The sequence below is a fragment of the Aphis gossypii genome, chromosome 2, assembly GCF_020184175.1.
Source record: "Aphis gossypii isolate Hap1 chromosome 2, ASM2018417v2, whole genome shotgun sequence".
Taxonomy (NCBI): domain Eukaryota; kingdom Metazoa; phylum Arthropoda; class Insecta; order Hemiptera; family Aphididae; genus Aphis; species Aphis gossypii.
Genome location: NC_065531.1, coordinates 17,567,841 through 17,591,721, shown reverse-complemented (window position 1 = coordinate 17,591,721; position 23,881 = coordinate 17,567,841). Strand labels below are relative to the sequence as shown.

General features: G+C 27.9%; 1 protein-coding gene across 1 annotated transcript in view; it reads left to right on the top strand.

Moving 5' to 3' along the window:
* Positions 1–23,881, top strand: part of LOC114128589 (nuclear pore complex protein Nup88) — a 35,632-nt gene that overhangs the window by 4,901 nt on the left and 6,850 nt on the right. The window contains exon 2 of the mRNA XM_050199621.1: positions 16,471–16,649. Within this exon, the coding sequence (XP_050055578.1) occupies positions 16,471–16,649 (179 nt within the window). The remainder of the gene's footprint in view (positions 1–16,470; positions 16,650–23,881) is intronic.

Sequence of the window (23,881 nt, the reverse complement as noted above, 5' to 3'; positions counted from 1 at the left end):
CAACTGCAATTGTTTCTTTAGATGCTCCTTTCTACTTCCACTCCACCCCTAGTCCTTCGTGACGATTTCGTATTTCCTACTCCGGTACACTAATATCATTTATGTTCCAACATTTACCGAGCTCGAGCGATTTTTAGTACAATAGTGGGGTACACACCATTATAATGTGATATTACTGAAAATTCTCGGTCCTACGATATAGACTTCCTGCAATATTAATAGTCATCACTCCAGTTACTTATACTTTAATTTAAATCATTTGTATTGTGACTTCATCATTTACTTAAAATATTGAACTTTATACATTAGTAAACATTTCTTAGCCACTATCATTATAGACATCGGACCCTATTTAAAAATAAAAAAGGAAAATAATCAACCTAATCATTTTTTCTTTTATAGATCATGAAATTAAAAATTTAGTATTTACCTACTTAAAAATAAACAAAATATATTACTTTCAGTTATTTTTATAGTTTATTTATATTTTATAAAATAATAGTTTTTCAAATGCGTATAAGCTGTACGCTTGGTACGTATTTATCATTAAATATATAATATAATTTTAAACCTATTTATGTTTAAACTTTAAAGTAATGCCATCATACTTATAAATGTTTGTAAATTTTCAGAAAAAATATTGAAAAACAATACTATTTTATTTTATTTTAATGGGATTGATTATATTATGGATACCAATGAATGATTATTGATTACGAATGATAAATTAATACATTACTATATAATAAAAAATTTAAACAAAAATCAAATTTTTATTTTAAAAACAAATTTATTTTATCGTTAGACTGGTAAAGTTTAATTTAATGCAATACATTTTACTATCATTGAACTTTTTGAACATTGGAGGAAAATAGTTACGAATTTAAAGCCACGACGCGTCGTCGCGACGATACTATAATTACTAATTAATGTATACTATAGTACCTATAAAATAAATATGTAAAAAAAAATTAAGTTTATTCTACTATGGTTATTATATTGATTATTGAAGATAATGTTTATTTTGAGGTTGGAAGTTTAAGTATCTAAATTACTTTGTCATTATGTATGTGTGATATTATACATATAGAAGTGGGTTGCTATAAAGTCATAAAATAGACACTTAAAATCTGACTTTAAAAATCAAAAAACATATAACAGTGTTGACTGGATTGAAAATACTGTTATTCTGAATATCTATTACACACGCATTCACGGATCATCATAGTTTTCGATCCATTTGGTCTACCGTACTAAAAACCAAAGTCTTTAAATTTACACGCTACATTAGTGCCTTGTATATCCACTTGCTCCCTTCCCCTATACTTCCTTTTATTGTTATTTTAATCCTGAGTGCTATTTCGAAGACTGATGTTTATTATGCACATTTTTAGAATGTTGTGCTGTCGAACCCCGGAGTCTGTTTAATGAACGTTGAATTTTGAAAAAAAAAATGAAAAGCGATGGTTAGGGATTAAATTGACTGCACGTATTGAACATTTTTAAATAATAATAATAATATAGGGCGTGCCCAGAATATTATATTACAATTCCGTATCAGAAAATAATCGTATTAGCTTAATTAAAAAATAAATAACGAGAAAAAATAACATACACCCGTCATTCTATATGATTGGTAATTATCGTTATTACTTTAACGTAGTTACTACCTATAGTTATAAAAATGAATATCGTTTTAAAAAACGAAAAAAAAGTCGAAACTGTAGGACCACACCCTGTGGTCATTAGAATATTAGGCAATGTGTCATATGATGTTAATGTACAAAATAACAGTGATAAATAAAATATTAATGACATGACTGATGGAAAGAGCGAAATGAAACTGCAATGGACTGTTATAGTAATCGACTGTGGTCACGCTGACTGTTGTCAAAGAATTCATTATTGCTGAATGTGTTATGTTAATATAATGATGTTATATTTTACATAAATGTTTTTTATCCTTTGAATTATTTAAATCCTGTTGAAACAAATTTTGATAAAAGAAAATAAAATTCGTCAATGCATAATAATAATATTGTGATAAAACATAATACCTATATAACATTGAATAGTATAAATTATCTATAAGTTTTTGTATATGCTAAATGTACAGTGTGTACTATATTTATTTTTTTCTTTATGTATATATTAAGGGTGTTTAACGTAATATATTTTGTTTTCCCTATCCAGTGCAATCGTATATTGAATGTCAGTGCAATTAATTAGTTGATAGTAGTAATGAAATTTATGAGCCGTATAATTTGTCATAAATTAATCAATAATATAAATACTTAAATTTATACATGTATATATTATAATACATTTATCGACAGTGAAAGGTTAATGTTTTTTATGACGATTAAAGGTTAATACGTTCTATAGAATAATAGAATAATATTGAAAGAACCTTTTAGATATAATATATATTTATCAAGTTATTATTTATATATATTATAGCTATGTTCGTATATATTTTAGCCCTACCAATAAATACAAGTCCAGGTTAATTCATTATCCAGTGTCAGAGAAAAAGGCACTCATAACGGATGTGATGCGATTACCCGTTATGTCGGCATTGTCCCGAGAGAAAATCCAGACGGATCGGGTACGCGTTTTTATTGGATGAACTTTCTTCTCCTTTTCTTTATTTTTTTGTTTCCTGTGTTTCTATTTCTTTTTCTCCGTTCTTATTACTACTATCGTCATCAAGGACCAAACTTTTACTTATTTATTGTCGCGTTTCTCACTTTATGAAAAATATATCTACAGATAAAAAAAATATCTCTATCTGGGCCTTGCAATCTAAAGGGGAAATGTTTTATTCGACTCGATTTTTCTTGCTTTAAAACAACACGGAATTAAGTTAAATCCGCGGCCATTAGACCTTTTGCGCCCTTTGTATTGAGTAGTTGGCCGCCCAAATCCGTGACACGGTAATCAACGGGTTTTACTTGGCAATATAATAAATAATGAAAACCATTCGACGTGAAAAAATGATAAGACATTATGGCAAAGATATTTGGATTGGTCAAATATATAGGGTGTGGTAAAAAATAAATTTATACACGTGATCCTCGGTCTGAAAGGAAATATGGTTAAATGTAAGTGCATGGCATTTTTATTTTTCCATTATGTCGCAATTAGGATTTTATTTTTACCCCTTTGGTTTCCATTTCCTCCTCTCTTGGAGATTAAAACGAAAGTTGCCTTTCGGTAATTAGATATGCAGGTCCGAGTGGGTTTTTGTAATCTGCGGTATTCTTAAGCTCGGACACGTAAAGGATTAACTGACAGTGGGCGAGCAAAAAACTAGTTTAAAGGACATTTTAGGATTAAGCACAGTTTAAAAAGACATTTAAAAAAACATCCTCGACACTGGATTTCGTAGCAGCTTTTAAGAGCTACTCTGAATTTTTGAAATAAGCTTCAACTCATATCCTGCTTTAATATCACAAAGTCTTTAGTAACTTTTTAAAAATTATCTTTGCATCTGCATATTTACAATTTCAAATGCCCAACTATAAGACTCCTTTTTGTTTTATTAGATATCAACAAAGACCAATTTATTTACTATTATTATGTCTTATAAATTATAACTATAATATAATATTTAAAATTTCAAAGTTTACTTTATGTTTATTGTTATCAAATAAAATAGTTATTTAGTGACCTATAAAACATAATATATAATATTTATATAGTATATAGTATATACATATATTATTCAAGCATATAATATAATATTTTAGGTAAGTTAGAAATTTATTTTTAAGCATTTTTTTTTTGTTTTCATTTAAATTTAAATTCTGTATAGAGAAAAATGTTGATGGTTTAGTGATTAAATTTGTTTACATCGTTGTAACTTATAGCTTTATTAATCAATTAAAAATATGTCATATCAATTATATTATGTAACTATTATATTCTATTAGCTTAAATATTTGAGGTATAATAATAAGTACAATTACGTAGTATATTGTCGACACAATACAAATTAAATTAGAAAAAGCACTCGTTTTTAAATTAAAGTATCATAATTTTCGAAATATTGTTTCTTAAAAAATTTTTATTTTTTATTTTTAATAATAATATAATGCTGATTTTTCCTAAAGTCGCTGAAAGACCAGTCTGTTATCTGATGAAATCTATCTATACCTATCTATTTGTATTTTTGATTCTAAACGAAACAGAAATTGCATGTATATACAATTATGGAATTTAAATGTCTAAAGAAATGTAATTTAAAATTTTACTAAATAATAATGTGTAAGTTATTATTTAAAAATGATATAGAACAATAATTAATTTTAGATTCTAGAGAATGATTCTTTTATAATAAATATATAGATTTTTTAATTTATCTAAATGACGTATTTAAATATATTATTTTAGCAAAGATACATTATTTTTATTACAACATAATACATTCAGCTATTGCTGTTTGGAACACCAATCAATTACTGATTTTTGAATTCTGAAATACTGTTGATAAGACAAGTATACTTTGGTTTTAAGTGTGCGTATAAAGTTTTGTATTTGTTTAAATAACATAAGATTTATGCAGATTGTACGAATTGTACATAAGTATTACTTGATATCGGAATAATTAAACGTTTAATTAAAAGTCCGTCGTCTACGGCCGATAGAAAATACCGCTAAAAGCCTCGTATATACGCGCATACAGGCGGCTTTAATTACAAGCCCCCGGGGTCATGAGCGGGTTAGGTGAAGAAGTGGGGTGGCAAACAAATTTATGTGCAGATTTCAGACCTCTGGGAAACGAGACTTTGTTTGCGGTGACAATTTGAACGATTTATGTGCGCTATGCACGCGGTGGAGGTTTAAACCGTCTGCTTTACCTCTCTAGAACCCAATGCTTTTTAACGGAGACCCCTGTACTTGTTTATTTGAATCGTTAATTCTTAATTTTTGATATTTTAACATCAAACCACAAAAATCATAAACATTTTCTAACATTATAACTATTTTAATATAATAAATTATTCTTAAATTAAAATAGAATTTGTTGACGATTAAAAAAGATAAAATTGGCACATTTGCCGTTTTATGACTTAAACATTTATTTTATTTTAAAATGTGATTTCAACTTGACCAAATGGTTATATAGGTTAAGTATGAAGTCTATACTTTTACAAATATGAAATTTTCTCCATTTTATAAGTTTAATAACTTGGAACTAATTATTTTTTTTGTTATTATTCTTATGATTTTATATTTAGTTAATTTCAATGTCTAATACGATATGGCTCATTTTTAGTCAATAATTCTTTAGGTCAAATGCATTGTAGAAATGTAAAATTACAATCATGTGCATGTACTATAACAATTTTACTATCTTAAATCTCTGGAGATTTAAAAAAATATTATTTCATATATATAATATATAAGCTGTATATATCCTGCAGTTAGTTATGAGATATATCTAAGAGAGGTAACAATGATAATGAAAAACAACCGACATGGGATGTATATGCCCCACCGACCAAGGAAATAGATGAATACCATCGGGGACTCTCATCACGTTCGTGTAATTTGAGGGACAATGATTGAAAAGCGGTGGGTTTAATACTGAAAAATGACTGAAGATCAACAGCAGACGATTTTTCAAAAAAATACTACGTCGACCAACAGAAACTTATGACCTAGAATTTTCAAGAATGTCTAAATCGTTGCAAAAAAAAAAAAAAAAAATGATATGTAATATAAACGTTTTAGTTTTTATCACTATATCTGATGGATTATCATTTATTTATTTATACTAAGAAAGTGCCTTATCATAATTAATTTAAAAAAAAAAAAAAACAAACTTTGTAAAATTATATTTACAAGACATAACTAAATTAACTAAGAATTATATAGCTTGTGAAATATGTAGGTAAGTAGATTAAGAGTAGGTTACGTATAATTTAAGATATTTATTTTCAAACCACGTTAATAGTCATAATGAATAACATATTTAGCATAGATAATTTGCTTACTAATTTCCTTGTGCATAACTACATAAATTAAAGTTAAATAGTTTTTAAAAACAGTCTTATTCATTTTGAACAAAATGTTAATTCAAATTTTCTATTATTATACAAGACTTCTTTTTAACTTATTTACTAAAATTGTATGGTTATATCGAATGGTTCAATTTTAAATCTGTAACAAATGTTACTTATACAATTCTATACCTATTTTGATTTATATAATTTATGTATATTTATTTATTAATTAATTTAAGAGTAACCTAATCTAACCTAATTTTTTCACATTAAAATAATAGAATTTTCGTGGTACAATGATGCATTTAAAATTTTAAAAATTTATTCAAAAATCATTTAAATTTAGATGTTAATAGGTTGAAGTAGCATTATTATTTATAAAATAAGAATAAAAAAAAACACGATTTATGTGTCGCCGGCTAGGGTACATTATAGAATCATCCAATTTTCAATTTTATAGAACATATGAATATATTTTCATTTCTTCTACGTCATACTTAATTTCTAAATTTCTCAAATTAAATATGAATAACATATTTTTCGTTTTAATACAACTAAAATGTTTCTTGGTATTTGATATTTGATTTTAACTGTATGTTGTTTTTTAATTAAAGGAAAATAATTAAAAAGTTTTTATTTTCTAAAACTTGTTTTCAGTTCCAAGTTGAATGTGAAAAGAAATGGTTATAATGTAATAAAAGGGTTAAAATGATATTAAAAAAAAAAAAAACAGAAGCAAACACCCTGGGGTAACTTTTCCACACAAATACGCAAAAATATCCATTCCCATTTCTTAGTTATTTTTTCCACTAAATGCTTCAGGCTTATTTGGCTAAAATTACCAATGTGAATATTCTCCTAATGTTTGAACTTCGAAAAAAACCTCTCCAGTGGCAATGTAAATAATATGCTGTATTCTAACAATACAAAACTCGTTTTCACTCACAGTTTTTTTATTGACATTATTTCACATTAGAAAAACAACAGTTATTTCAAACAATATTAACATAATGAATTTGGCTAGTTGTGTACCTACCTACCTTATATCTCGCATGGTTGTACATTATATACCCAATTTTATTTTAATTCATATAAATATATGTATATAGGTATCATTAAATATTTACCTTGTTTAATAAATAAAACTATATAAAATTATAAACTGCATTAAAAGTGTTCTAATATTATTTAAATTTGACTGAATTGGATACCTGCAAAACTTTTTTTCAACAATTATTTGCGTGATATAATTAATTTAAATGTGTTGTGGAATTGTGTTATTAAAATATAATAATGTTAGCTTTATCAAATATATAAACCTGATATGAATATAAACAACACAAAAGGTCAAATATTGCGTTTGTTATTTTATGGTCACGATAAAAAATGTACTGCAGTTTTAAATACCAACCCTATCACTTAAATGAACCTTTTCCTATCAACCCTTCACATCAAATGATGTATGGCTGTATCATTTCTTCGTTATATTACTCAATGAACCGGTGCATTATATCGTCGATGATAATAAAAGCCGACGGATTACGAGTGGTGTACCATTTTTTTTATATTCATCCCATTATTTATCACCCTCTTCACCCCGTTCTTTTTCGAACCTCTATATTTTTTTTTTTTTTTTTTGAGAGAGTTATTTAATTTTTTTCACTCTTATTGATATGCAAAATACGTGTGTAATGTGTATACATTGAGTGAAATGGAAAACTGTCAATGTCGCTACTGATCGAATTTCTAGTAAATAAAACAATAATTTTATGGCCACTGTTCATTCCGTTATCCTCCACGTACAAGTAGACAATAATAATAATAATAAATTTTACCCACTCATACTGTATTGTAAAATTATTTTCAAAGAAATAACATCTGCACTTGTTTGTTGGATTTTTCTCCATTTGAACCAATTGTATTTAGGTAGGTACCTACATCGCGTGTGAATGAGATCGAGATTGCCAAAGTTTAGGCCGAAATTAAGGAGGGTTACCAGATAAGAAAAAACTTTTCCGTGTGCATTTTGTGTATACAAAAGAATCTGATTGTCACGACATCGTTTTACAACGATTTATTGGATTTTGTATATTTTTTATTTACTTTTTTTTTTCAAAAAAAAAGTTGTAAAAAACCACAATACAGGCTTGTCACGCAACCTATTGAAATAGACTGGAATCAATCATCCTTACTTTATTACAAGTCTCATCGTTTCTATAGTTTTATTTGTATATTATAGCCTTGGCTGTATTATTTTATTTGATTGATATTATCTAATTTTCCAACTGAAATTAACGTATTATAAATAACGTTCGGGGTCGACAAACGATTTATATCATATTATTGAAAAAATATAGCTCTTGGATGTGTATAAAATGTCTATAAGATAATCGAGTACGACACAATTAAAACTAATTGCATAAATCAACATAGCCTTTTTAACTATTAGAATAAATTAAATAATTTAAAACAGTTATTACGTATTCATACGCATACTTATATCACGGTATTTTTTTATACAATGTATGATTTATAAATTTATTTAAATACATTTTATGAATAGCATTGATTATTATATAACAATATAATATAGAAATAGGAATAACAATAAATGTTTAAGTAATTTATAATTTTATTTAGGTGTTGTAAAATATATTATCACAGTTTTAGAAATTGTATTTTGTTATTGCATTCCTATATAGAATAAAATAATCAGAAACAATTTCTAGTATTAATGAATCTGTAAAATAATGAAGCTCCATCAATAACGGTATATATGCTCGGGAATTTTAAATTTATCAAAATTATTATGTATTTTTCATGTTAAAAAAAATTGATATTTCTAATTTGTGATATCCCTTTATATAGCCAGTTTATATCTGATGATAACAATCCTTGTCGATGAGGTGTATTGATATCAATACATGTTGGTCGATATGTAATAACTATAATAATCTTTTTATTTTAAACATGGATGTATTATATTAGTGTGTGTTAATGTAATGACAAAAATGTAGAGGTTCATTACATTTCTCCTTAAAGTGTTTTCATACATAAAAAATATGGTTTAGTAAAACTTTCCTTTATTCCGTCGAAAAATAAATACATGTTACTATGTAAATAATTATTTAATAATAATAACATTATTTTTTCGTTATTGTATTATATAATAAATAATACATATATATACTAATTTTATCGTTATACTCATTAATGTATAATACGGTTCCTAATACCTACTTATAGTGCTTATTCTGAAATTAAAAAAATATATATATTTTTATCTTGGTTATTCATTCTAATGTATGTATCTTACTATTCTTACCTGGATTGTTTTAGACATATGTAGTTTCACGTATACTTCGTATTCGTGAGGTATCGGATTTTTTTGTTTTGACTTATACTGTGATAAAAACGTTTGGCTAAAACTTAATGTTCCGAGGCGTTTTGTAACGACTTCAAAGGAAGACGGATGGCCGTAATAACAGTAAGGGCTTATGGTTCGGACTTTGCACAAAGGTCCTTTGTGCAAGTGGCATCCTTTCAACTCGACCATTAAGCTTTTCCGCGGGGCACACATACTAGTAATATATTGCTGGTAATTATAATAATAATAATAATAACAACAGCAATATTATCATCGTCATGCGTGTAATCTAGCCAAATCTTGTGTTCGTTCTCTCCGGGAGAGTTTTAAATAATAGCCGTCCACCTCTACAATTAAATTACATCCATAGGGGTAAGCAGGCAGGGTGTCTGTCGTCCGTCGTAATTCGCGTGTCCTGTGATATACGAGTGTACCTGTTGGATTTTCGGACGTTTAATCACAAAGGCTTTTGTGCGCGGGTTTTCGAAAAACTTTTGTCTCACTCTACCCTTCGGGCTCGTTTCATAATGTTTGATAATTATTAATTTTAACTAGCTTGTGAAATTTAAAATAATAAAATAACAATAATAAAAGTTATGACCAAAACAAAGCGATTTTATATCTTATTGTGATGTCATACACAATATTATACCCGTTTTATATTTTATTTTTGACACTACTACACGATTATTTAATTAATCATAAATTCTACGTTTATATAAAACATAAATGTATTATAATATTAAACAAGCAAAATTGTTTCTAAAAATGTTAAGTATTACGATACATAGACCACAGAATATAATATAGCTTCATATTCCAAATACATAGTCGGTATATAATAGAAGTGTATTAAAACCCCATTTATAGCAACAATCATAATAGAAATTTGAATGGGAACATTTAACTCCAAAAACCGCTATTATTTCGTGTTTGTAAATGGACTGAAACAAAATCAAGCCAACTTCAACTCTTAGTCAAATAACGCGTATGCAAAACACTGTCAACTATTTATATGTACAGTGAACATGAACTTTAAAGATGTAAAATGTTTTATTTGATTTCTGTAGAGATAACGAATCAGGAATTAAGAAAGTATTGTATAAACTTAAGGTTTCGATTTGGTGTTGTCCATACATATTGCGTATAAACCAAGAATTTCGTTTTCAAATTTAAGAATGATTAGGTATTTTAAATACAACAATTTACAATTAATTTTAAATTGCGTATTTAATGCGTTATAGATATACTACTCTGTATAATAATCTTTCGTGGTTTCATTATTGTTTGATATGATAAAAAGCGCTCTATTGTGTCTAAATATTTTTTAAGCAGGATTATTTTGCTAGTCTGGAATCTGCGGGATATTTTCCGGAGAAATAATTTTAGAAAACTTTAAACTTCTAAACAGAAATGATAGAAAAATGCTTTCGACAGTTTGAAAACAACGACGTTTAGAAAGAAGTGGTTGCTGGAACGGTTGGTTAATTTATATATCAAATAGTTTCCATTATCTCGGTTTGTAGTTACGTATGTGTATGTTTAATGGATAGCAGAAAGCTTTTATGTGGTACTATTTATGTTTGGTTATGTGCACCGATTGATTTATATGCGCCTGAGAAGTCGCGCACACGGGGTCTTCTCCGTGTAAAACTTCTAACGGTATTTTTTCCCCTGCGCGCCATTCCTATCATTATTGTTATTATTTATTCACCGCAGTTTTTCGAAATGAGAAACAAACACATATACACACACACACACAAGCGACCCGAGCCATTAATATGAAATACTGTTTAATCGAAGATATTGTTCTTAAAACTTTACCGAGGGCGTTTTTTCTGCGTTTTTTTATTATTCGTTATTTATTTATTATTTTCCATCCCCCGGTCTTAGGGCTCTTTAATCGTCTACACTTTGAGCCGTCGAACCCTCTTCGGGTAGAATAAGAAAAAAAATAATAATAATAAAAGGAAATAAATAATAAGAACAACCGACCGAATAATATCGTCTGCAAACGACCGAAGGCCATATTTCGTAAAATTAGGTTTTTATTTTTATTTATTTATATTTGTTGTTATTATGTTTTTTTCTTGCTTTTGTAAAATGACTTGTTTTTCCTCTGGGAATTTCTCGCTGTACAATCGATTGAGATCTGTGGTTTTAAGGTAAAATACTAGTTATATACTATAATATGCAAATCGCTATGATTGATTTTATTGTTGGTAATAATGTAATAAAATTTAAACGTTGGAATGAGAAGAAATATAAAATAGGTAACGCGTTATTAATGCTTTTTAATAATATTTTGTAGGTACAAAAAAATAAGTGTATACACGTTAATATTATATAGAATTATGTTTGTAAAAAAATTTATTTATAAGAATATACAACACTGTTAAGTCCGTATTGTTGAACTTATATAATTTATCAAATTTCAAAAAACAAATAGTGTTTTTATTAACAAAAAAAATATATATATATATTAATTTTATTGATGTAAAGTGTTGATGAAGAGATATGTTTTTTAATCTACCTCGAATAAGCCTTCTCTACTAATTTTAACTAAAATAAAATATGGTGTGAACTTTGTCGTTGAGAACAAAAAAGCAGAAGAGTAGTCTAACGTTTTTGGTGTGATGTTATTATTGTTCCTCTTCTATCACACCGGCGTGTTCATGCAACCAATTTCGTCTTTATATAGAACATAGAAAGCAATAACCTTTGATGGGGAAAAGGCCGCGTATTGGATGTTTTAATAAAAGTTTAAATTGAAAACGATTCGTAGTCGAGGCCATGAGGGAGATGAAAGTTTTATAATATTATTATAATAAATATCCGCGGAACGTAATCGTTATGCGAAGCGAAAAAGGGCTCTACTCTCCCCGATTGATTATATATGTATACACGTCTTCGTCTTCCAACGTTTTTAAACGAGTTTCGAGCGTATTCTCTCAAGTTTACTGACATCAAAGTCACCTTATATAATAGATATTATATATGTTACACAAGGTCGGAAAAGTCGAACAAATTAGAGAATAATATCAACTTAGCTGGTGAACACATTAATGAAATTTGCTTAAATTCGATTTTCATTGAATGACATAAATTTGATATGCAATAACATTAGTTTTATAGTTATCCTCTTGAATAACTAATTATTACCTTCACATGTATTTTAAGACTGTATAGCTAGTGTACATTAATAAATTGTTTATAATAATATGTAATATGTATATTATGCTTACTATTATTATTATTATTTTTTTTTTTTTTTAATAACTATTTATATATACTTCGTAATTTATTCTGCGCAGTTGTATTTTGTATTAAAAATGTTAATTACATCGTTTTTATACACTGCATTTTTTTTTATATTTATAACAACTACTCTAACTGTCACTACGAAATAAGCATCTTTTATGAGAATGTAGTATAAATGATATTATAGACTAGGTTAAGATTTTCAAGGATTTCTATCTACAGTATAGAGACTATCGTATTGTACATAGTAAATCAACTTAAGATTTTGTTCAACAAAATTACTTTCAAGTGAATAATTACTCCTTTTCTATATTCAAACATCGCACTTCTTGCCAAGTCATGTGGCACCCCTCTAGTTTGTACACAATACAATTGCAGCTTTATATAATATTATATGTCTATAATATGTACATATATGTACTCGTTCATATAATATATCGTTTTTATTCCATACAGGGTTTTTCAGAATTACTCTATATGTTCCAATTAATTTATTTTTTATACATTCGTATTCATTAAAAACCCTATTCTTGATCGCACTGCACTTCCGTTTGTTCGAAACCACTGAATTATTTTTCGAGTGTGTTTCCGTTTGATTTTTAGAATCATTTATTCGACTTTGATGTCCTTTTTTAAACTCCATTTATTTACGCACCACAAAAAGTCAACACTTTTTTCGATTTGCTTATGACGTGGGTGCTCCTCCTCCTCCTATCATAACTTTAAAAATTTAATAATAATATAATAAAATAATAAAAATAAAAAATGTCACTCTTTTCCCTTTTACTTTGGTATTATAAGTGCGTGATTTTCACTCTTTACCGACGGTGTACTGTAATTGGCGGCTTGAGTCCTCTAATGACTTTATCAATAACAAAAATACGTAAAAGAATAAATAGTGAAAAATCAAAGCCTGATAACGGTTCGACTAACTCGTAAACGTTAAAAGAAAATCTTTTGATTTTTTTTTTAAAAAAAACCCACATCTTTGGACCGTAAAATCGGCGATTTTTATGTGCTTCTCGCCTTTTTTACAAAGCGAGTTTTGAAAGTTTTAACGAGACTGCCATTTTTTACGGGCGATGAAAATAAAAAAAAATATTGTCATGTGTAAAAGCTAATCTTAGTATTTGATTTTTTTACAATTCATATACATATACACATACAATATTAAAATAATATTCTTGAAAACGGTGACAATCGTTTCAAAAATATTCTGGGTATAAAATAAAAAATGTGTTATATAATTATTGTATACTTTTTATTATAAAATATAAATAAGTCAAATACTATAATTAACATATATTAGTATATAAGTAGTTTAACTCGTTTTTGATGAGTGCTCATCTGAAATATTTTTAAATTAAATATTATTTAAAATTTACAATTCTAACTTTTGTAATTAATATTTATGGACGTGTATTTACATAACGTATACAAATTACAAAACTAATTTTTATTTTTATCACAATTATTTATTACTAGCTTTATATATTATCTAAAGTATTCCTATTTTATCATTCAATTTTTTGAAGACATAAGTTGTGTCTAATTATATACGGCGCTTAAAAACTGCTCCGAGATAAGCTGCAGGTAAATCCTTCTTAAAAATCTTAATCGTGATAAAAATATCAGTTTATTATATTTAATATAATGATATAATTATATATTATATTATGTATATAAATCTATATCTAATATTAACATTTAGTATGAATTATTATTATAATTATCATAAATAAAATATACCATTATATTTACCATATAGATTTAGTTTATGGATAGTTTATTAAATGTATAATATTTGATTAATAATTATATGTATAACTAAAGAATAATTGTATAGTCTCCATATAAAATTTGAGTAAATATAAACAGTTATCCTGCAGTTCGGGCTTATTATCAATAATGTCCCGCATGCTTATGAAAATTAAATGGAAAATCTAATAAAACTAACGTCGCACGGTGTGGTTATTTATAACGGATTGGTGTGATAGGAGGAAGAGGAGTAGGCGGGTTCGGTCAATTTGTTACCCTTTTAATTAACGTTTGGGAAAACTGGGAAAACGCGAATATGGAGGACCCCCTTTTTGATAATGTATTGCTCTCTCCCATGCACGCATTATAAAATGACACTGGTTAATGAAATTCTTGTTCTTCATTAATACAACATTATGTGTGTACACATATACACCGGTATAGTAATGTGTGTGCGCGGGTGTATGTGTATGCTTCTAGTTCGGCGGCCTTCTTCGGCAGAGCACACAAAAGGGACGACCCTGAAAATTTATGTCTTCCGAGAGACTGGAAACTATGTGCTATTATCCTTTGGTTACACACACGCGCGCGCACTGGCGCAAACACATTCCGAACGTAACATTTTTGTAGTGCCGATCCATCGTAGTAGGAAGGAGATAAAACACTTGAACTGCGTGTGCACTGATAGTACATTATCTTGCTTAACAATACTTTATAGCATATATATCATAATTCATAATATATAATATAATATGTATACACGTCCTGTTTGTAGGTACGTTGTTTCATCATTTTTTCATCAGTATAATAATAATTCATGTATCTTATCTAATTTAAACTATAAATAATAACTGTTCACAAATAAGTCAATACACACCGAAATCTAAATAGACTAGTTTAAAATACTTAAACGATACTGCGATTTTTAAAATTAAATTAAACTCAGTCCGAGTTCCAACTGAAATGACTACATAATTATTATATATTTTGTATTTAAAATTTAAAAATTGTATAGGTACTTACGTTTGATACACCAATCTTGGCTTAATACTTGAGAATCTGTTAACTATTTAAAAGTTCGATGTAAGATTATTAGTATAATATTGTATAGTTTTTAGTATTTGATACCATCATCGACTCATGCTGTAGTATTTATGTATTTACTCATTTTATTTAAAACATTTTGCATGCATGTAATCGTTGATTGGTAGTGTTAATTAAAATATATAATATACTATGCAAATCCTATTTAAATCCAAAGTAATATTAAAAAAATAGAAAAATATGAATTTAATCGCAATAGATATTAAATATTATTTCGTCATATATAAACCATATTGTTCAGTAAGAAGCTAAAACTGATTTATCCAACGAGTGGTATAAATTGATAAGGAGTATGTAATTAACCGAATACATTGAAATGAAAAGTTGAAAAGAATTTGATGAACGTACTATCGATGTTGTGGCCACCGACGGCGGTCGGTTAACTATAACAATAATATTATTGTTGTCGATTTCGATTACACACGGTGGTTGTGTATAGACTTAGCTACATACTAGTCTATGGTGCCATTTGCTTAGGGGGAAATACGAATGCGGACATTCAGTTTATCTTACCTAGTAATATAGCCATTGTATTGTGTATTATTGTTATTATTTTATATTCAAAAGACAATTCACTGTGGAAACTGAATCGTAATATCGGTGGCTGTGTTGGGGTAATACAACACGCAGGAATAGGTTTTTTTTAGATTTCTATTTTTCTTTTCATGACCGAAGGTAAATTCCGAGCTTTTTAATCCTTTCCCTTTTCAAAAAAGGATTATACGACACGTAGAACAAAAACCTGGGGGGAAAAAACGCCCAAGCTCGCGCTCAAATACACGTATATGTATATTGTGTATTTAAAAACGATGCCACATGGCCTTTACTTACTTACTAATCCTACTGGGTCACCGCGATATTCTTTACCCTTCGAGCTAGGCTTAAGTGCATATAATATATTAATTTATGATATGTTTTGTAAAACTTTTGTTTTTTTTTTTTTTTATAACAAACCGTTTTTTTTTCTAGAAACTCTTTCCTGGATCTCCACCTCTGTTCGACGTTGATGAAATATTGATCAACGAACCAGGCACGATGTGTGCACTTGTGGGCTCCAAAGGTGTATCGGTGATGAGGTTTCCGAAACGGTTGGGATCCAAATCTCTGTATGACACTGGTGGCAGTCAAGGCGAAGGCGTAACATGCAGGTAAAAATGATACATAAATTATTATGCAAATGGAATCTGCTTTGCGGAAAAAAAAGAAAATAGAAATAAAAATAAAAATAATAATAATAATATTAATAAAACGAAGGAGAAAATATATTATATATTATATGTACGTCTAACGCGAAACCGAGAGAATCAGCATAAATTAGCTTCAAAGCGGTATAGCTTTGTGTGACAGAAACATCGGGGTTATACTTGGGTATGGACATGTATAGTCTTTGATAGGAGGAGATTTCATTAACGGTCAAAAAGTCCGAGAGCGTTCTTTTGACGTTATGGAAAATAGGAAAAGCCCCCGCGTGTCCGCCAGCCCGGAAAATTAACCCTTTGCCACCGACATCATATCCACGTTACGAGTATATATGACAGATCAGATAAAAATATCTTAATTATACGAACTAAACAATATTACAACCCTAATAATCTATTGTTATACACGTGTTTCAATTTTTGCTATCAATTTTTTTCACTTGAAATCCGATTATTGTCCCTATATAGGTCCTGTATATCCATAAAGTTATAACGTTAAATATATTATTATATCTTTTTATTTTTTTCCAAAACCCTTTCCCTATAAAATATCCTTATTTATATTTTCTATAATCACTTAATTTTAGTTTATAAATAAATTATATTAGATTCATCTGTATTTAGCAAACTATAAAGAGTATACGAGCTATAATTGTATAATGTTGGTAAATAAGCTATTAACAATTTCTGTTATGGTAACAGGCTTATATGATTTCGTTGTCTAATACAATATTCTGTTTACCTTGTTTGATGTACCTACCTGTAATTATTTCTAAAATTAAATTATGAGTTCAGCTAAGCAAAATAATTATATAATGAAACAATAATGACAAAATAAAATACTAAAACTACTCAAATTAAAACAGATTTTTTTAGCTACATAATAACAATCAAAAATTATATATTAAAACCTCTTTTTTACTTTATAAGGATAATTTTGTACATTAACGCTATTTTCTGAAGATTATTTTATGACAATTGTTTCTTTTTTGTTTTATCTTTTATATATATTATAAAGGTATACAAACATAAAGATATGAGCTGTATTCGTTTATTATCGAACGACGAACATCGTAAATTATAATTTTTAAATTTTTGATAATTATATTTTCTACTTTATCTACTTAATTTCCATTAATTACATTTTTTTAAATGTATCACTTCATTAAGTACAATCTAGATCTTCTGTCATTTCATCCGTTGACTCCAATATTTTTTCCTTATTATTATATGATAAATATTATATTATTATATAATAATTATTATTGATACTTCAAAGTATTGAATTAATCGATCATTTATTAAAAAAAATATGTTTTAGGTATATTTATGTTGGTTAATCATAAATGGTATTTTCTTTTTTTTTTTTTTAATATATATTTATTATTAAAGTCGATTGTTTTTTTCCAAAATGAAACTTTAATTTGACATTTGACATTTGTCTTAATACACAAGAAATACCATTTACCATGGTATTATTCTAGACCCATAATATATACTTATTATAATTTTATTTGTTGCGTAATTTCGTGGGTCAATATATAAGGTTATCCTTAGTTATGTAGACATATTTGGATACATTGTCCCTTTTTACCTTTTATTTTTCAGATCCCATAAGACACATTTACATATCCCAACTTGAAGATTATATTAATCGGCTTATGTATAGTTGAAATAACACATACTTCACAACATGATTAATGACTCTTAAAATAACTGATTAAACAAATTCTTAATATTTAAAATAAAACATGCTTAACAAATTATTAACTTAGTTTTAATATTTGTAAGCTAGCTATTATATTTAATTACCCATATTATAATAGTATAGTAAACCGTTTGCATAACTTAAGTAAATGTTTTTTTTAATACCTACACTTCTTTAAATCATATAGATTATGGCCTTATGGGTATGGGTATAATATTGAAATTTATAAAGAAGATATACTTTTTTATTATTAGTAGTTATTAAGAATACTTTCAAATTAATATTAAGGATTAAAATATAATTTTAATATATAATCTAATATTACCTTATTTATATGATTGAAAATTGTGTGTTGGAGGAAATATATCTGAACAAAACCGCTATTTTCTTAGGGACGTTTATAGGGATTGAAATGATAGATAGGTGTATAACATATAGAGTTATATTATAAGGGGTTTTAGGAAAACCTAGTTCCGGATTGGCTCCTGGTGAAATATTAAAATTAGTATTCTAAATCCATACGTATTTTCTGTGTGTAATATACCCGTTTCTACCAACCGCAATCTGACCGCAGGAATCGCAAATGTATATGCCTCCTTTCGGTGGCCAGTTTCGCGGTCGCATAATAAATTAAGAATTTATACATTATTGTTGTATGTCGGGTGGTTTCCCAGGGTCCAAAGGGTATAAATGAAAGCACGTGAGATTAATGTTAAAAATCCCGCAGTAGTTTGTTTAGGACTTTTGGATATTGTTATTAGCCACACCGCCAACCGTCCGTTGGGAAATATAATAATATTGTGTTACGATCAATATTTAATAGACTCGCAGGCAATTAAAAATTATAATACTTGAAAAACTTTTGTCTTACCATTACAATACGTCTAACAAAATTTATTATGCATTCATATGAAAAAAAAAATAATACCGAAAATAATATTTATTAGGTACCTATATGTATGTACACAATTACATATTATTATCTAATAAATTAACATAGAGTATGAAATTGTAAAGCATAATTTAATGTCTGAGTTGAAATTTCCACGCTTTCTATATCATTTTAACTTTTATATTATAGACAATTCACTGTAATTTATTCTTGAACTATAAATTGTAAACTATAATTTGAAGATACATAGTAAAGTAGCAACAATTTCACAATATGTAAAAATGATTTTATCATTGAATAATATTCTGTATATTCATAGATTATAAACATCCTATATATCTACTATTAACTTATTATTAAAATGTAAATGTTTAATGTTCATGTATCTTAAGAAAAGGATTATGATAATGTATTATATAAAAACATTTTTTTCTGTATTTTCAATTGTTTATAGATTATAAGTACTATAAAGTTATACAAATAAGAGTATAGTTAACTTTGGGGACGATGATTACTGGTTAAAAATTGAATTTTGTTGATATTTGTGGAGAGGATAAAAAGGAAAATATTTCCAATGAAATAATTGAGGAAAAAATGGAATTCTGTCCGTTAAACCAGTTTTTGACAAAATTAATTTTTTGTTTTATTATAAATTAAAAAACGAATAGCCGCAGGTACCTAAAAATGTTGTTAAATGTTTACATTATAATTTTCAAAATATTTAACCCTCTTTTAAGCTATTAATAAATAGTTGAATTATTGATATTTTAGTGGTTTTTTTTAATGTTAAAAAAAGTTTTGATTGGTAAAAAAACTTTAAAAATGTAATATAAAATTTCACATAAGTTTTTATTTTATTTATAAAAAAATATTAAAAACGCAATTTTTATTTGCAATTAAAATTTAAATTCCGACAAATTCGTCAATATTGCACAAATTTACAAACTGTTTTGTAGTTACTAATTCACTTACTATACGCAAATTTATTTTTAAAATATTTAGATTCATTATGATATAATATAAATATATATAATAATTATTTTATATTTATTTTATAACAAGTGTATAATGCTTTCGGCTACTTCTAATAGTACAATAAATTGTATACTTTGATATCTATATCAATAAAACATATTATCCTGAAATACACTTGGTGATAGAGGCTGAGAGACATTGTCCCTCGGAATCAAGTTTTTCGTTTACAATGATTTATCATTGAATTAAAATTTAACACATCCATTACAGTGACCCACTTAACACCTACTGTACACTGTAGTGGGTACTAACTTACTTCCTTTTTTACAATTGACAATACTGCGATAATATCACCAGACATCGTGAAGGTATTATATTTTATTTTCAAAAATTATTTAAGCAGAATAAAAGATTACATATAAGCTATATGTATAATGCATTTTTACATGTTACAAAAGTAGGTAAACTATAGATAATATTAATGAAAATATAAATAATACGTTGACTATATTATATACGAGTATACTATTCAGTAAATATATTATATCATATTATAAATATTTTGTATCGATAGAAGTGTCATTAAATAACTTTGTTGAAAATAAAATTATGCTAAAATGTTAGGAAAAGTTTGAAAATAAAGTTAAAATTAAATGTATTGTTTTATAAAACTCTTATTTAACAGCATTTTTTGATATCATCCCTAGTGTCTACCTACGCATTATTAAAATTGTAATAATATTAAAAATAAATAATGTTGGTAATTTCATTATAGTATGTCATTCTATGTACAATTTAAATTATGTAGACCGCGATTAATAATTAAGAAATATATTTCCGATTATTGTAAGGATAAATGAGAGACCGTAGTACGGATTTTCTTATTACCTATATTTGAATATTGAATCTATGAATCAAAATAATGAGCATGTTCCGTGTTTGCATGCAAACCAATAATATAATTATTAATAACGTAACGACTAACTATATAATGTACGACGGTATATAGTACACATTTGTACTGTTTTAATAGCATTTCGAATACCTATTCAAACGATGTTTATTGAACGTTACAATATATATTTAATAACCATTTTCGGCAATATTACACATAAACTCGAACGTTGATGTACATACAAAACGATAATATGTACGACCAGAAATAATTGTTATCAGTCGTACATATATTTATACGTCATACCTACGGGTTTATGTTCATTTGACGGTACGCAATATACATGCACATAAATCTAACTAATAAGTAATTATTATTCACGACGGTGACGTTATTATTATTACCGTATATATTCGTGATATAGGCGGTTTTCCAAACATCGCGAGCCCTCTATAAAATATTATTATACCCCCATACGTATACCTATACTTTTCAGCTGTATCTAATACGCACGCACGCACGTCAAATCCACTATCTTGGGCTTTTGAACGCCTATAAAAACCACACCGCGATCTATATAATATATGTGTAATATCGCACCGCCGGTCTGGGGTGTAACCATATTATACACCTATACGCGATGCTGCCCGCGCAGAGATGAGCGAGGGTCGCGCGTCGTTCGGAGAACTTTTAATGAATTCCATAAATAATAGACGAAACTTCTTTCGATAAGAAACGGCGATGACGGGTTTTTATAGGTTAACCCGGTGACCGGGTGGAACGACGGATTTTGCGGTGGCGGTGCGCGTTATATAAGTCGGCCGGAAGCTGCAGTGTGGAGCCCCGGTGCCACACGTGATCCGCAGCGATTCTTAATGATACCTCTTCCGATGTCTCGGTGCAACCCGCGTGTATATATAGTGCACGTATAATGTAGTCCTGTGCTCGGTCGGTCGCTATACATTATCTTAGCGCGAGTGTACGCGGCAAAGCGTTTAATAAAGAACCGCCGAGTATCGGATGATGCGCATATACTTTTGTTTTTGGCGCGCCGAGTGTATTTTACGAGCACCGGAACAGCGATTAACTTTTACGCTAATGGACCGGCTATTAAGGCACCGTTGCCGACGCCATCGCCACTGACACTATACAGCGTCCACCCGCTCCCGATAATCGATACGACCATTTTTTTTCTATACCGCGACCATCATACTATAAGGACATTCAAAGGCAGAAGACGAAATCGCATCAAATGACGTATCTACCTTAATATATACATGTGTATTAGGTGCGTGTCCACCCGTTTTAAACATATTACTTATACATAACACAACCGTATAGATATCTTACAATAATATTTTAAGGAGTAATTTCAAAACACTATTCTAATGCACGTGTTTAGTCCAACAATAGGAATAATTTTTTTGAAACTCTAAATAATAAACAAGAAAAAAATACTTAATAAGAATAAAATTATTAAAAAAATATATCAATTCAGCATTTGAATGTTCGACATAATGCCGTGTATATAATTTAATACTATAAAATTGTATTTATAGTAATTTTAATATCGTAAAATGTTTAACTCAGTAGATATTCGATTTACTTGCTGTGTACATAAGTACCTATATGGTAGAACTCAACACGTTTTAAAAAAATTATTTCCGAAACTTTAATATTATGTTTAATTATCTATATATGCATGATGTTGTCTTAGTAATTTATGTTTTTCGGTATTTTATTTATCTGGGACATTATATAAGCACGAAATTTTTAAGGTAGGTACCCAAAAGTTTTTATTATAATATATTTCATTTCACGTATTTTCTAGTTCGTTTGGTTCTTTTTTCGAGAGGGGTGTGTACAGTCGGCTGCTTAACGCGTGTTTTATTAAAACTGGGCCAAAAATCTTTTACTCCGATTACTTTTCATCCAATTTTGGCCGGAAATAACGCGCAATCAAATCCGCACACTTATCAACAAAGCGGGACATCCGGCGTGACTTGCCAAGAGTACACCCCCTTTTTGTATTCCTGACGTTTTCGAAATATCGGTAAAAAGAGGGATGAATTGACGTTGGCTCGGTGTCATTCAGCACTAATTGACGGCCGAGAACCGAGCGAAAAACAAATTAGAGTTTGTACATAATTTATACACACGAATAATAGATACTCGAACAATATTACGATAATGCAATGGATGCGATAAAAACAAAAGTAGGTTGCTTAAAACAAAAAAGGGGTGAACAGTTAGCTTATGGGTGCATAATTGATTCGAATGAAATATTTATATTATAATTTCGATTAATCATCAATAGTCATCTAGTTCCAGTTTCTATAGACGATTTTCGTTGTTTTTTTTATGCACATAATAAATTGTCATGGTTTACTATTACGTTATTGTGTTCCTTGTACTGCTTAAATTATATATACTTAAAATCTATCAAAAACGGGTAAATATTAATATTATATTATTGTTATTAATTATTTCAATGCTTTGAAAAAAAGGTTGTGCCTAATCATCTCATAATATGGAATATAATATATATTTTAAAAATTCGTTTATATACGTATTATTATAATACTGTATGTAATATGCTCGTTTGGTAAAAAATTTTCCGCTACAGCATTCTATATTGTTGAGTATTACAAGGTTATCATTACTTACCACCTATTGTTACATAATTGTTTATTAAAATAAATATCAAACAA